Source organism: Physeter macrocephalus, chromosome 18, assembly GCF_002837175.3.
Source record: "Physeter macrocephalus isolate SW-GA chromosome 18, ASM283717v5, whole genome shotgun sequence".
In the NCBI taxonomy this organism is placed as follows: Eukaryota; Metazoa; Chordata; class Mammalia; order Artiodactyla; family Physeteridae; genus Physeter; species Physeter macrocephalus.
This window is the reverse complement of record NC_041231.1, coordinates 103828472-103845149: the sequence shown is the minus strand read 5'-3', so window position 1 is coordinate 103845149 and position 16678 is coordinate 103828472. Positions and strand designations below refer to the sequence as shown.

The following is a 16678-nucleotide window of genomic DNA, read 5'->3' as shown; positions in this document are numbered from 1 at the left end:
AAAAAAAAAAAAAAAAAAAAAATGGTTAAAATGGTAAATTTTATGCTGTGTATATTTTACCACAATTTTAAAAGTTCTGTGATGCAAAAAGGCCTCTGCGAAACAAGGGAAAGGAATTAATGACCAAAAGCTAACAGGTTTCTTACTATACATTCACAAATTTGACAGCCTGTGTATCTTGCTGAGGGTTAAAGTCAAGAAACCTGGCTTTCCCATCGGCTTTTTACTACAGCTGATTCCCCATCTGTGAAATCAGGAGACAGTCTCTGGAAGCTGTCACGATGAACAAAAGTCATGCCTAGCCCTGAGTCCCTCAGAAGTGCAATCGCTACCGCTATTGTCTGTTCCTCCTGTCCTGGCCCCACCTCACCTTTGCCAGATACGCGTCCACGTTCTCTTGTGTAACTGACGGATCCGTGATGAATTCAAAGAGCTCTCGCACAGTCATCACGGCGACCCCGTGCTTCAGAAAGAAATCTGTCACAGGAAGACATTCGTGAGAGCTTTGCGAGGGAAGAGGTTGTTAATCCAACCCCTTCATAGAGAAACAAAGAGATAAAAATACCCCATGACCCACACTGGTGTCAGTATCACCGCATCAAACGATTTAGCGCCCAGATTCTCTATCAACGGTTTAACAGAGGGAGAAGCACCGGCGCAAACAAGCTGCGGGACAACCCCAGGGCCCGCTCACCGCTGACGTTGGCGCAGTCCTTCCTCAAGAACTCCAAGGCGTGCGGGTGGTCGTGCTCCACGGCCTGAGAAACGTCAATGATCCACACGCCTCCGCCCTGGTACCTGCGGGCCAGGCGCGCCGGGGGTGAGCGGCACGCTGCCTCCAGGCTGGCATGAGGGCCGGGCACGCGGGGCTAGGGCGCACCACGGCTCGCCCACACTCTTGTTTAAACATTTCTACTTTAGCAGCAATGGAAATAACTACTAAAATGAACGAGGTGGGTAAGGACAAGAGCCACTTTGACTAACAAGAGATGAAAACTGAGAAAATTTCCGAAGTCCTTTAGCTCTGCTAATGACCAGAGTGGTCAACTCTGTGACTAAGGCCACCAAAGGCAGGGAACACACCCTATCCTGTGGTCCTATGGAAGCCAACTGCACAACTGGGGAATTTAGCAAGGCTTCTTGGACGGGGATGTAGGTCACTTCCGCGAAGGACGTGAGGTGGCGACTGGGAGGCGCAGGTGGGCCACACACTCACAGCATGTTGAATTCACTGAGATCCGCGTGCACGAGCCTGGCGTCCTGGTACATTCTCCTCATGTACTCGATCACCTGCACGTACAACTCCCGAGCCTTGGATTCTGATAACTGGACGTTTTTCAAGAGCGGCGCTGGCCTGGAATAAAAATATCGTGACCAACTCAGATAAACGGACCCAGAACAAGTCTTCTTGCTTCCTAACATTGTTACCCGTTCTTTTCTTCTACCAATCATCACTGAACAATGTGCTCTGCTCCAGAGATACGGTTCTATCAATAAAAAGCTGTCCACAAACAGATGCTTTCCCAGCTGACTGTATGAGACATTCCCCAAAAAACAAGGTGAGCTTTGTTATTCTGAAGCATTTGGGGACTTAAAAACAGTAGAACAAATTAGTAACTCTATGCACTAATAGAGTGGGAAAGATTCATTAAAAATATTACGAGATGCAAGGAGCTACTTAAATGGGAAATATTCACATGTTGGCTAATTCAAAGCACTTAAAAATACAGTTCTGGGCGTGTAATCATCAGGCCTCCTACACACTCACATGTCGTCTTTGCCAATGAAACTCATGACGAGAACATGACTTCGCAGCAGGATAGGTTCTGGGCACGGGATCTCTGCTGTGTTTAGCCTGTGATATGAAAACAGATAAACGGACAAACGAAAAGCTGAAACAAATCATCTGAAGCACCTAATCTAAAACAACTTACAACAGCGGCAGTGCCCAAGACCAGCAGTGCTGTGGGGAAACAGCACCCAGGCCTCTCGACTGTATTATTTTATTTCATAAACTCTAAGGCACCCGTGATTTTAAGCGGCACCGTTACACGTCACCAAGAATGGCAAAACACCAGCAACTCAACTATGACATCCCATAGCCTCCATGGCATAGTTCGATGCCAGAGATGTCAAACTGTGAAGAACCGGGCGCCTTAGAACCGATGAAATACAGCAGATATGTTTGCACTGATCAGTGTCAAGGATGATGAATAAAAATGGTGGACTCATAGCCAGTCGCAAACTGAGCAGAAGATTTCAGAAGGACTTTCAAAACAAGTGAACTTTGCTGAATACTACTAAAATATCCAACGTATGGCACCTACGTATAGCATATAAAACGTTAGAAGATATTTGAAAGAGAAAAAGACTTCCAATTTAAAACTCCAATTGAGGAAACTTGATCTCAGATGCCTTTGATACAAAGGTGCCAATGCAAACAAAGAATATATAAATGTGTCCAAAACGGGACTGAAGAAGAGGAAACTACGATAAAGAGCTTAGGGCCTAACAAAATTGCCTAAAACTCCACCACCTATAAAAAAAATGACACATCATTCTTACCACCTGATTGTGTCACTTCCCTACTTCAAATCCTGTAACGGCTCTTTATCATCCTCAGTATAAATTCTAAACCTTTTCACATGGCTCCCAAGGCTTTTCACATGACCCAGCCTTGCAGAATACATGTGAGTCGGGGCAAAATTCTCCTGTAATGGGTTTGTAAAACAGGAGAGAGAAGGTAGCTCCTATTTGCTTGGAAATGTGTTTCCTCTGTTCACCTCTGCAGATCTAATGGAGCTCTGCGAGACCCTATCTCTGGACAGAACCACACCAGGACCTGCTGGGAGGAAAGCTCTGAGGCTGACATGCAGACACAGCCCAGACGCACACACCCCAGGCAGTCACCTGATTAAGTTCCTCATTTCCTTTTCTGCCCACGTTTTCACCATTTTTCTGGGGTTGCCTTTACAGTAGCCATGACGAAACCTTGAATGAGAAGAATATTTGCTATTTCAATTGTTCCATTATTCTAGTTTTTATTTTTAGGATACAGAAATCAAGTCACCTGGGGGAAAAAAAAAACCCCTGAGCTCACCTGAATTCCCCACTGACATACTTATCCCGGTCTTTGAACACCAAAATAGAAGTCTTATAAATTTTGATTGCTCTGCTCTCTCCATTTGTTGTGCGAGCATGATATACATTAGCCTATTTTAAGTCAAAAACAAAGAAAATTAAGTTTGTGTTAAATAACAATAAGTAGTATTTTACTTTTGCAATCTATTTGAGTCTATCCTCAAAGGTTAAAAAAAAAAAAAGTTAAGTGAACTGAAATTCTGTGCATAAGGAACACCATCCTCTTTTGAATATGTGAATTAAAATATAAAACATCACACCAAAAGGTACAGTAAGTATACCTCCAACTTACATGTATAGTAAAGGCCAATTTAAACACACGTGAGACAGACATAGAAAACAAACTTACGGTTACCAAAGGGGAAAGGTGGGGAAGAGGGGGATAAATTAGGAATTTGGGATTAACAGATACACACTACTATATATAAAACAGATAACCAACAAGGACCTACTGTAGAGCACAGGGAACTCTACTCGATATTTTTAATAACCTATATGAGAAAAAAAAAACTGAAAAAGTATATATATTAAAAAATATATGTGTGTGTGTGTATATAAACCTGAATCACTCTGCTGTACACCTGAAACTAGGACAACGTTGCAAATTAACTATACTTCAATTAAAAAAGAAATTAATTGAAAAAATAGGTCTTCAAATTAAATAAGTAAATATACACATTCATACACGTGAGAAGTGGTTTCAAACATTTTTGTATTTCAAGTAGGTGGAAAATATCTGAAGACATTCTTACACCTCATGATTTATAAAGTGAATTTTACTGAGAACTGCTTCCCACAGAATGAGCTGCTAATAGAAAAACAGCATGCCATATATAAAGAAAACAATGAGAAGGACATCTGTTGGCTAACAGAAACTAGACCATGACCCCCTGTCCCAGCAGTAACCGTCTGACCATCTGAACTCACTGCTGGGCATACCAGGACGGACTCCATGACCCAGGACCAAAGTCCTTACACGGACAACTTCCTACCTGGCCATAAACATTAATGAAGCCATTAAAAAAAAATTTTTATTGGAGTATAGTTGATTTACAATGTTGTGTTAGTTTCTACTGTACAGCAAAGTGATTCAGTTATACATATACATATATCCACTCCTTTTTAGATTCTTTTCCCATATAGGTCATTACAGAGTACTGAGTAGAGCTCCCTGTGCTATACAGCAGGTCCTTATTAGTTATCTATTTTATATAGCATGTAATGAAGCCATTTTTAAGAAATGGCACTGATTAAACTATCCTGGCTTGTATATGGGGTTTTTGTTTTTTCTTTTCTTTTTAAAGGCACAATTTATTTACTAAGTGCCTTAGTTTCATCTGGTATCTGAAATCAGAAAACTAACATGGAAGCATCAGGCATCCCAAGAATCGCTCACTTCTTTTCCTGTGCTAATGCAGCCATTGATCTCTGATATGATTCCTCGCGTCAACATCTTGAACAATATCATTCGTGTTCTGGGATCCAACACCTAAAAAGAAACGCAAGAAATACAAAGTTCAGAGAGTACCAAATATTTCTCACTGAAGCGTTAGACAAGAAACTGAAGAGCAAAGGCACTATGCAATCCTGCTCGACTAAAGAAGAGTCACTATTGTGGTGTTTGTTTTTTTCTTTTGCGGTACGCGGGCCTCTCACTGTTGCGGCCTCTCCCGTTGCGGAGCACAGGCTCCGGACGCGCAGGCTCAGCGGCCACGGCTCAAGGGCCCAGCCGCTCCGCGGCATGTGGGATCCTCCCGGACCGGGGCACGAACCCATGTCCCCTGCATCGGCAGGCGGACTCTCAACCACTGCGCCACCAGGGAAGCCCTATTGCGGTGCTTTTGTTCAATCTCATTTTTAGTGAATAAAATGTGAGGTGAGACCAAAGGAACCAAAGAGACAAGAAACCAGCAAGTTCATTCAGTCGTGCAATCAAAGGCTACCAAGTCCAAGAGAAGCTGAAACTGACTCTAGACCAATGTTAGCTAACAGAAATACAATCAAACCAGAGGAAATTGTCTTTTCCAGTCATCGGTAAACAGGTGAAATTAATCTGAATAGATTTTATCTAACCCAATACATCTGAAACATTATCATTTCAATATGTAATCAATATAAAAAGTTATTAGGGAGAGATCTAACGCTCTGTCTTTTACACGAACCCGTCAAAACCTGGTGTGCGTGTGCATTTCTAGCACGTTGCAAGTCATGCTAGCCGCACCGCACAAGCTCCGTGGTGGCTGCACTGGATGCTTTAAAGCGGCAACCAGCACCCTACAGTTCACAAGTCAAATCAGCCACAGCCTGCTTTTCTATAGCCTGAAAGCTGAAAATGGTTTTTAATTTTTAAAATATTTATTAAAGGGACTTCCCTGGTGGCACAGTGGTTAAGAATCCGCTTGCCAATGCAGGGGACACGGTTCAAGCCCTGGTCTGGGAAGATCCCACATCTAAGCCCAGGAGCCACAACTACTGAGCCCGCGTGCCACAGCTACTGAAGCCCTGGCGCCTGGAGCCCGTGCTCTACAACAAAGAGAAGCCCCTGCAATGAAGAGTGGCCCCTGCTCGCTGCAACTAGAGAAAGCCCACGCGCAGCAACAAAGACCCAACGCAGCCAAAAATAAATAAGTAAAAAAAAAAAAAAAAATTAAAAAAAATTGTAGCCCACAATGCCTAAAGTATTTATTATTTAGCCCTTTAAAGAAAGAGTTCGCAGACCTCTGCTAGAGATGAGTAGATCAGGAAAAGGCTCTCCTTCAAAGTCAGAGCAGTCAATCTTGAGTACAAAGGACCCTCAAATTCTCTTTAACAAACAGAAGGCAACAAATTTAAAGCCTGAGGCTGTTCACACGTGAAACTGAGGCAGCCGCACATTTACATGCAATTCCCAGGGTCAGCGCCAGCAGCTCCTTGAGCGCAGGCAGCCCTCCAGCTCCAGGCAGGGGACAGTGAAAGTGGCCAGAACTAACTATAGTTCAGGGCCTACCCTTCAACGAGGTGGCTGTGGTCGCACAAGAAACCTAAGGTTAACAGAAACAAAACAACCTTGTAAGACTGGAGGACTAAAAGCAAACTACAACCACGGCAACTAGAGCAGAATGAAAGGAAAGTGAGTAAAGAGGCAGTAACTGCCGCTCCTTCTCTACGCGCAGGTAAACAGAGGGCAAGTAAGCTGGGTGAGCGGCAATCTGTGTAGAGACCTGGGCTTCTGCAAGATCGATGGGGAGCCAAGTGAGAGGCCCAGGAAGGAGCAATGGGCCCAAATAGCTGAAAACAAAATAGGGGAAGAGAAATAGGAGAGGCGAGTCAACTTACAAATATATATTTTTACAAGACAGTCTAAGGGCTTCCCTGGTGGCGCAGTGGTTGAGAGTCCGCCTGCCGATGCAGGGGACACGGGTTCGTGCCCGGGTCTGGGAGGATCCCACACGCCGCGGAGCGGCTGGGCCCGTGAGCCATGGCCGCTGAGCCTGTGCGTCCGGAGCCTGTGCTCCGCAACGGGAGAGGCCACAACAGTGAGAGGCCCGCGTACCGCAAAAAAAAAAAAAAAAAAAAAGACAGTTTAAGACTCAAGATATACACTCTTGTTCAAAATTAATTTCCCAAGAGAAAAAGGATTTCAGGATCTTTGAAAATGAAAGCTGCCTCATCTCTGAGTTGGACCACACTTCATTCTCAATCACAAAAGAGAATACACAAAATAAATAAATTAGAGGATGACAAAGACACATATCCCAGACCTGACCTGCTCCTGCCAGACTGAAGGTGGAATTCTTCATTTGCACAAATGTGTCGGAGCTCAGGTTGGGTGTGACTCCCTTGGGATGGAGGTGGATAGAATGCATGCTTGTGTCTTAAACCGAGAACCTGTAGGGCGAAGAGGCTACTATTCGAAACGTGTTTGTGCATATGTGTACAGGTCGGGGAGGGTGGTAGGCAGCAGAAGCAACGTTCTGACCTGTTTTATCTCTCTCTTCACAACAAAAATCTGGGCCAATTCTAATACCCAATTACAACCCTCTACATGTGGGAAAATCCGGGGCTGATTTTTCCCCACTCTTTTTTTTTTTTTTTTTTTTTAAGCGGTACGTGGGCCTCTCACTGTTGTGGCCTCTCCCGTTGCGGAGCGCAGGCTCCGGACGCGCAGGCTCAGGGGCCATGGCTCACGGGCCTAGCCGCTCCGCGGCATGTGGGATCTTCCCGGACCGGGGCACGAACTCGTGTCCCCTGCATCGGCAGGCGGACTCTCAACCACTGCGCCACCAGGGAAGCCCTCCCCATTCTTGAATAAAGAATAAAACAAACATAACTTCTAAACCAAGTAAGGGATTCTAATTGAAAATTTGAAGGCATTATCTGTCTACCCCTCTCTCTCTCTCTCTCACACACACACACGCTTTGTGGGTGATACTTGACTCACCACCTGGGAAGGCTCACAAAAACCCTACAGACCTTGTTTAAGACAAAAGAAAAGATTTCTGGTCTTATAGTCAATCCCGCTTCCCCCTCGAAGATGAAAGCATTGCGTGGTGGCTTCACAGGGCCACAGAAGCGGGGCATGATTCTAATTTATCTATTAATAGTCCTATTAGAAATAAAGCAAAATGTAGCTCTCTAAACTCAAAGAGGAGCAATTTTACATAGAAGCAGTTCTAGGTGACATTAGCATTAAGCAAGAAGGATGAAAGCAAATTACAACTCAAAGACAGAAGAAATGCTGCTTTAAAATAAGAGCTTGCAATACATTTCAACTGTACCTGTTCTACAGTTGCTCTGTCCGACTTATCTTTGATGCGATACCTAAGGCAGAACCAAAATAAACAGAAGTGACATTCAAAATTTAGAGAAGCCAAAATCAAAAGTTTCTAAATGTACATCGTTCCATGAAATTCCTAAGCAGGTAGTTCCTTTAATAACACGCTTCACGACCTCATCATAGTTGCATCACTTTGTGAAACTTCATTTCCCCTTAATAAGCAATTCAGTTCCCTAGGGCAAAAGGAGCATATCTGCAGTAAGAAAAAAAAAAATGCCATCCATGTTTCAGGAGCATTAAATAAGTAGAGCAGTGGGATAAAGTAAGCTATGTCGGAAAAAAGAAAACATCAAGTCTGTAACTACTGTCCTTAGACCTTCAATGATTATATTAGTATAGAATTAAAGTCATATACAAGGCTTTCTCTTCAGAGTCCTTTTCTACAAAGACACAAGTTTTTATCATTTCAAGACAGTTACTGCATTAAAAAGCAGGCTCTGATGGCTTCGGCTCACACTAAGTGACTCAATTCACAGACTAACCTAAACTATTAACAAAGATTCAAACAGACACTTAAATGAAATAAGAAATGCTGTTTCTCAAAAAGCTGGTATCCCTTGGGCATAACAATAAACTAGAAGAAAACTGGTTTTTAAGTTCAGTTCTAACACTGCCATTTATATGATCTTAGTGTCACTTTCTATAATATATTGTTAATGCCTTAGAGCCATTAGCAACAGGAGGTTAGCCAGATCTTAAACATTTGGCTTTGAGAACAGAGTTGTAAATGAAAACTGTTCTCTGTTGTATCACTATTTAGTTTTAAATCTGCCCTTAAATTAAAAAAAATATTCCATGGAAGGGAACAATTCTTAATAAGTTCTAAAAAGGGAACATTTTTATACTCTAACATTCTAGTTCAAACTGTAATGTACAAATACTGTTCCCCTCCTGAGAGCACATTTGTGAATTTCACAAGATTATAGTTTTAGCACAGATTTCTTAAGAAAACTCATTTAATATTTTCAACCTACAAAGGCATAGGATACCCTCATTTAAACTTAAAAAAATTTAAAAAAAGAATTGGTTCAGGTACACAAAGGAACATCCTTTGCAAAAGAATTATGACAAAGATGCTACTAATTTGTCTAGAATTAGTTGCTACCAGCCAAGTTTTATTTATTTATTTAATATACTTGAAATATTACTTACATATCTGCTTCCTTTTGTCTAAGCTTTCCCGTGACTTTGTTTATGACAGAATCAGTAACGTTTAGTTTTTCTAAAAAAAACCAAAAAAACCCCACAACATAAACAACCTGTAAGACAAAAGTTTCTGACTAGCATACTGTCCGCCTTCTCCGTTTTCTAAATATTTTATTATACATAGTATCTATTGTAGTAATGAAAAAAGTATTTAATGTTTTTAAGGGCAAGCGCTAAGTTGTGCTTCCTTACTAACAAGGGCTGTCACTTTCATCACGACAGCCGTCATTTCTGAGCCATAAAAATGTAGATCCAGAAATCTCTCAAAACTACTTTACCTGCGTATGTTGAATTTCAGACATTTTTTACTATTTTGTACGACTAACATAGATAATATAACTGCCCGTATTCCAAGTTAATTCTAAAAATGTCAGTTTCATTTCAAATTATGGGCCTATGATAGGCAATGATGAGATATGAGAGCTGCTGTACCAGGTCCGTAATGGTCAGCATCTACGAGAGAAAGATGACCCTGCATTTCCCAAGTGGCTTCAAATCCACATTCTGATTCCTTGCTTTCAATAGCTCACTAAACGATTCATGCCACTCAAAAAGTTTCGAGTAAAACAAAACGTAATTATACTCAATAGCCTAGTGTTTTCAACATTCTACTACGAGATAATCCTACTACAAAATCTAATACAAAACAGACAATAACTTGAATGGGTATCTGTAACTTCGTATTTCTACAACAGGAGAGAAAACAACTAAAAAAGTATAAGCTAAAGTCTTTCCTTGAAGCCATGTTTTTAAATGACTAAGTTTTAAATTTTCTCTAAGCATTAGTATTTAGTCAGTAACACAGAATATATCCACTGCTTAATCTAATAAAATTTTATAACACTCTGTGGGTTTTGAAGAATTTTCTCATAGCCCAGTGAGGAAATGCATCTTAAAAACTCACCTAGATTAATTTTATTCTCAAATTTCCGTAAGACCTTATCTGATGGAGTAGACATTTTGGCTGAATTGCAGCTGGGAGTCTGTCGATTTGCCTGGAAGAAATGAGTTCCAGAGACTAAAGCTCTAATTATAAATACAAGCCTAAGGTTCAAAACGTTTTCTCCCTTAGTATTAATTAATTAATTTATGGCTGCGTTGGGTCTTTGTTGCTGCATGGCGGCTTTCTCTAGTTGCGGACAGCAGGGCTACTCTTCGTTGCAGTGCGTGGACTCACTGCGGTGGCTTCTCTTGTTGTGGAGCACAGGCTCTAGGCACGCAGGCTTCAGTAGTTGTGGCACGCGAGCTCAGTAGTTGTGGTTTGTGGGCTCTAGAGCGCAGGCTCAGTAGTTGTGGCGCATGGGCATGTGGGATTGCTCTGAGGCATGTGGGATCTTCCCTGACCAGGGATCAAATCCAGGTCCCCTGCATTGGCAGATGGATTCTTAACCACTGCGCCACCAGGGAAGTCCCATAGTTAACTATTAAAGTATCAATACTTAGGGGAGTACCCTAAGGGAAGGGAAGGATCAATCAAATTTCCCCAAGAAGTTTTTTAAAAAGGCATTTGAGGGCTTCCCTGGTGGTGCAGTGGTTAGGAATCCACCTGCCAATGCAGGAGAGACAAGGGTTCGAGCCCTGGTCCAGGAAGATCCCACATGCCGCGGAGCAACTCAGCCTGTGCGCCACAACTACTGAGCCTGTGCTCTAGAGCCCACGAGCCACAACTACTGAAGTCCGTGTGCCTAGAGCCCGTGCTCTGCAATGAGAAGCCACAGAAATAAGCCCCCACACCACAATGAAGAGTAGCCCCCGCTCGCTGCAACTAGAGAAAAGACCGCGTGCAGCAACAAAGACCCAATGCAGCCAAGAATAAATAAAATAAAAAAATAAATTAATTTTTTTTAAAAAGGCATTTGAAATAGGACAAAGTCACTGGCTAAAATAAAGTCTATATAATCTGCATTTTGGCTTTTGTTTCTAACCTCTCTACAACATATTCTTCATTATTATAAATAACAAATTAAAATTAAACGCAGTTTTCTAATTTGACGGATTTCTAGATTTAAAATGTGAGAATGTTCATTTACCCCCAAGTGTATAATAAAGAGCTAAGACCAATGTTAAACTGGTTCCAGGAATTTCATTTTGGGCTTAGTGTCTCAAGAGAGGGAAAGATTAAGTACAAGGCTTAGCTTAGCACTTAGTCTGGTGCAATGCACAAACTGAAGTAATGGAAAAAAAAAAGGGAAGAGAGGGGAGACAATATCCAGAACCTATAAATAAGAGAACAGAGATTAAAAGGGCCTGTCACAAGGACTGATTCAATCCTGGTATCTAAGTGCGAACTTGGAGGCTGAGTAGTTTCTTATTTACAGGGAACTTAAAAATTGTTTTCTATTAAATATAACTTAAAATAATACATGTTCACAGTAGAAACCACAGGTAAAATTTTAATTACCTGTAAGCCCAGTGCCCAAAGATTAACAGTTAACATTTAAGCATATATATTTTTCCCCCTAAAAGAAATTCCACTCTATGTTGAAATTGCTCGGTCTCACCAATGAATCAGTGAAGGAGTTGCCAAAGCAATACCGCATGTGTGAAATTTCTTTGGTTATTCAAGAACGTATGCATTCTAGGCCACGATATAGCTGTTTTAATTTTCAAAGAAATAGTGCTGCTTTCCCCCCCTCCCTATCTTCATGCTCTAGGAACCTTTATGTTCCAGGAAGATGCACCGTCTGAACCCTCTGGTTCTGCACACTCCCAACACTTAGTCCTTGCAGTTTGAGGGGCGGCTTGGTAACCTGCATTCTGCACTTGGTAGAAGATGGCAGATCGGGAACGTTTCTCCATGTCATTAAGACAGTTTTCCATGGCAACAGACTTTATGGCTACATAATATCTTGTTGTGTGAACCAGTCCCACTGTAAATTTAATCAAGGTCGTTTCCAACATTCCTCTGCCAGAAACAACAATCCAGGATCATTCTTGTAACTAAGTCTTGGGACCCTCCTAGAAGAACTGCTGAGTCAAAGCACTTATTTTATTAAGCTTTTATCACGCACCAATTTATCCTCCAAATAACTGTACCTATTTATTTGACCATCAATTACATATTTTGTGTCTCTGTCAGTTCATAAGTGAAAAAAAAAATCTCTACATACTCTCTGCTTTTCTTTAATTACTAATTAAGCTGAACTTTTTCTCTGTTTCCTAACCATTTGTAGTAATCTGCCTATTTGTGTCTTTTCCCAGGCAGATTTTTAGGTTCATTATCTTATGACAATTTAAATAACTTTTTAAATTTACTGATTTTGGAACAAATGTACATCATTATCAGAAATATGGAAAGAATGAAGAATGAAAACCAGTAAAGGCTAAGGCTATGGTGCAATATAACCTGGTGAAAACCTTTCAGTTACTCAATTCAAGAACCACAAAAAGTCCTGTGAAAAAAGAAGACATAAGTAAGCAATGCAAAGATGTACAGGATCGTTCGTCTGGTACCTGCAGGCTACTCCCTCCGCCTGAGGCTGAACACCTGGTCAGTTTTCCAAGTCCATCGTCCCAGTCCACATCACCGTCCCAGTCCACATCACCGTCGTCGTCATAATCTTCCTCCTCCTCCCTTTCTACCTCACCTTCACCCATCTTCTCATTCACGTTATTCTGAAGGTCTTCAAACAGAATATCACCTTCCTCTTTGACAGTCTTCAAGTCAATGTTTTCACTGGAAGTAACAATGTTTTGGCATGTTTACACATACTCTAATTGGACTTGCATATGTATTTATTTATGATACAGCAGGCAACGTCTATACCAATAAATCTAAAAGGTTCCCTTACAACATCTCCCAATAAACTCAAACTTAACACCAAGTTCTCCTGTTTCTCAGGGTTCTGTTCCAGCTGTTCACTTATTCTCCAGGTCCTACCACGGAAGAAGTACATAAGGTTGTTAAATCCACCCCTGCCTTAATGAAGTTAGAATTTATGTTATTATCTTCTCTGCTGAATGAACTAACTCTGATGAGTACACCAGACCTGAACTTCAGGAAAACCATTCACAGAGCTGCTTTAAGAGGGGGTGGGGGAAGTTTTCTGACCAAACTTGGGAGTAAGTCTAAAGCCTTATTTCAAGCCTTACCTTGAACTCAATTAGCATTCTGCAACAAAAGGAGCCGTATCAAGACTTGTTACGCAAAGAACTTCAAATCACCCTTGCTCACGAAGAGACGGTGAAGAGAAGCAGCACAAATGAGAGAAGAAGGCTGGGTACAATTAAAGAGGCGAAGCGGAGACTGTCAAACCCAGAGAACTGGCCCAGAGTAAAGGGAGCACAACTAACAGGTCTTTTTATGCCACGTGAGAATTCAGACGAGCGTTACTGTATCTCTTAGTTTTTCAAGAGAAGCCAGAACTCTGGGTTTTTGTGTAAAATCTCCCACTTACCTGGTATATTCAATTTGAACAAACCACTGTGCACACCAAACACAACATGTGTGCAGGTCAGATTCCAGAGGCAGTATTACCAGTTTTGAGCCCTCAGGTGGAGAACGAGTACAGAGACCACATAAAACACATGATGATACGCCCTAGCAGATTAAACACAGCCGGACAGTGGTTTAAGGAAATTCACATTATCGGTCCGGACTCATTAACTAGCCATGGCTGAGAGGGCTCCAAATCTCCACGGATATAGGTGGGAAGAGAACCAATGATCAGTAAACCCCCGTTGTTGACCAGGATTTCATAAACACAATCCATAAGTCGATCCTTCAATTGCCAATAACCTAGAGCGACATGATAAAGCTATACCTGCATTTGCACCACGGCTTCCCCACCTTGGCTGGACAATCCCTTGTTGAGGGCCGTTGTCCTGTGCCTCAAGGACATTCAGCAGTACCTCTGGTCCCTGCCTTCCAGACGCCACGCGCGCACCTCCCCACCCCCACCAGCTATGACAAACACAAATGTCTCCAAAGTCCCAGGAGTGCGCAAAATCCGCCGGTTTCTACCTTCCCCATGTCTAGCGTACACTCATGACCGTGAACTACTCACCAGCCACACTGGCTGTGTTTCTTCTTCCCACTTAACTTAGTCCCTAAGGCCTTCTGTACGCACATCTGAAAACGCAGTTCTGGATGCCCTTCTCATTTCTCTGGCTAAATCCTACGTATCCTTCCAGTATTGACCTACTATTTTTGCTCAGGAAAGTCTGCCCTGTTCTTTATCCACTTCTCCTTTGTACTACTTACCCAAATCTAACACGAATAATTTGTCTAGTTATTCGATATGCCTCCCCTGGTAGAGGGCAAGCTCTGTGTCATTCTGGGGAGTATTTACCAATGTATCACGATCAACTAACAAGAGATCTGACACACAGAAAGTGATCAAGCTATATTTACTGAAATTAATAAAATCTATGTGTAGTGAATCCTTACTATAAAGTGAAAACCTTTTTCTTGGAATTCCAAAATGAACTCTATGTTTCATATTGCTTTCAAGCAGGAGCTATCCTTAATTCCTTTTGCCTCTCACTTCACATCTAACCTACAGTTACACCCTGTCCCTTCGCCCTCCAAAACATCCCTAGCTTGATCCCATCATCTTTGAACTCAATTACCTGAGTACTTTTGAACTGTGTCCACCTTTGCCCTCCAAAACCATCTCCTCCAGAGCAGAATGATTCCTTTAAATCATAATCAGGTGATGTCATTGCCCTGCTAAAAGCCCTCCTGCGGCTTTCTATAAGACCTAGAATGATACCTCAAAATCTTACCATCACTTGTAACGCTCTTCATGCTCTGGCCCCTTCTGACTTCTGTATCATTACCAACCAATCTCCTCAACTACCTGCACTGTGCTCTAGGCACAATGGCTTCTAGATCTTCCTTTCACAGCCAAAAGAGATCCCACCGTAGGGCCTCTGCACCTGCTGTCCCCTGTCCTGAATTGCTGTCCCCGCTGCTCTTCCTGAGGTTGGCTCCTTCGTGTCCTTTAGATCGGGACTATTTATTTATTCATTCATTCATTTTGTCTGCGCCGGGTCTCGGTTGCTGCACGAGGGATCTTTGTTGCTGCGCACAGGATCGTTAGTTGTGGCCTGCGGGATCTAGTTCCCTGACCAGGGATCCAACCCAGGTCCCCTGCATTGGGAGCTCCGAGTCTTAACCGCTGGACCACCAAGTAAGTCCCCAGATTTGGACTTAACCCTTCCCTTACAACTACGCCCCTACTTAGGTCTATCAACTGATTTTAATTGTTTGCATAGTAAAGATGTCATCTGGGTTTTTAAAAAAAAATATCTCTATGTACCTAATGGTGTGCCCGCCCTCCCTCCCAAGTAGAAGGCAGAACTCAATGGCAGCAGGGCCTTCGTTTGTCTTGTTCATCACTATCTTTAGCGCCGAAGACAGAAACAGGCACACGATAGGTGCTCCAATATTTTCTGAACGCTAAATGTAGTTAAAGCTCAAACACCTGTTACCCAATCGCTCTCTCCAACTCTGCCTCTCAGCGATGCTAACAATCTGGTACCCCCGGACTCTCCGGAGAGACAAGCGGCTTTCATTAACTCTGCCGGCAACTGAACAGAAAGACCTGGCTGGGATGAAGAAAGCAGCAAAAGGCTGTGAAAAGAGGCCCCGAGTGATGAATTACCGGTCTCCCTCCAAACCACAAACAAGCGTCAACTCCCCAAAGGGACCGCGGCGGCGGAAGAGAGAGCACCGTGCGCACAGCGTCGGTGTACTAACGGCTGCCTACCTGTCCGAGGAGTCGGCATCGTCAAACTGCCCCGGAACCACCCGACTCATCAGCAGCCGCCGGTAGTCCATGACGGAAGCGCGCCGAGCCTCAGCGCCACCGGCGGCCGCTCGCCCTGCGCCGGGGCAGGAACGGCACAGGGACGGTTCTACGGGCCGATCCAACGGCCTCTGCGCGTGACGTCCGCCTCGAAAACCGCTCAGAAGCCCCCGCGCCCAAAGCGCGCGCCACGTGCAGGGGATGTGGCTCCAAGCCCAGCACCCGAGCCACCCGGACAGGAAGCCCCGCCCCGAACGGAATATGTCTTCCCACCGGAAGCCGCGCCCCCGCCCCGGGCTGAGCGCCGGAAGCTCGCGTTCCGCAGGGCGCGAGAGGGACCTAAGGCGTGTGGGGCGTTCTTGTTCCCGTCGTTCCCCGCCGAGGCTGGGCCGACTGTTCCTTCCGGAGCTTTTCGAGTCTGCTCCCCGCTTTGTGTCCTCTCTTGGAAGGACTCGTCAGCTAGCCCGGGGCTGCTGGACGTGGGGTCTCACACCGTGTAACTTCTCAACTCTGCGAATGGAAACTTCGAGAGGGTCAGAGGGCGCGGGAGCCGGGCGGGCGCCGTTGCGGCTGCGAGGGGCGGGCGCGGCTGCGCTGACGTCACACTGGGACGTCCCAGCGCTGTCGCATCCCCCGCTGCGAGGTGTGAGAAGCCGTGCGTGGGCAAGGTTGAAAGCGTTCTTGCCCCTCCCTCGTTACTCAGTGCGGAGGGAGGCAGCCCGGAATCCTTACGGTGGAGCCGAGCAGCTATGGACCCTGGAAG

General features: G+C 43.7%; 2 protein-coding genes across 4 annotated transcripts in view; one reads left to right on the top strand and one right to left on the bottom strand.

Annotated features, from left to right (window-relative positions):
* The window catches only part of RIOK1 (RIO kinase 1), a 29185-nt gene extending 13018 nt beyond the window's left edge, over positions 1-16167 (bottom strand). For all 3 annotated transcript variants that reach the window (XM_007101230.4, XM_028478694.2, XM_055079505.1), the window contains exons 1-12: positions 15877-16167; positions 12617-12839; positions 10068-10158; positions 9110-9179; positions 7899-7941; positions 4538-4630; positions 3101-3213; positions 2911-2991; positions 1769-1855; positions 1217-1354; positions 695-798; positions 371-477 (exon numbers count right to left, since the gene is read on the bottom strand). In XM_007101230.4, the coding sequence (XP_007101292.1) occupies positions 371-477; positions 695-798; positions 1217-1354; positions 1769-1855; positions 2911-2991; positions 3101-3213; positions 4538-4630; positions 7899-7941; positions 9110-9179; positions 10068-10158; positions 12617-12839; positions 15877-15947 (1221 nt within the window). In that variant the 5' untranslated portion in view covers positions 15948-16167. The remainder of the gene's footprint in view (positions 1-370; positions 478-694; positions 799-1216; positions 1355-1768; positions 1856-2910; positions 2992-3100; positions 3214-4537; positions 4631-7898; positions 7942-9109; positions 9180-10067; positions 10159-12616; positions 12840-15876) is intronic.
* A 293-nt stretch (positions 16168-16460) lies between these two features.
* CAGE1 (cancer antigen 1) overlaps positions 16461-16678 on the top strand; it is a 45100-nt gene continuing 44882 nt past the window's right edge. Inside the window, exon 1 of the mRNA XM_028478901.2 lies at positions 16461-16677. Coding sequence (XP_028334702.1) covers positions 16665-16677 — 13 coding nt within the window. The 5' untranslated portion in view covers positions 16461-16664. The remainder of the gene's footprint in view (position 16678) is intronic.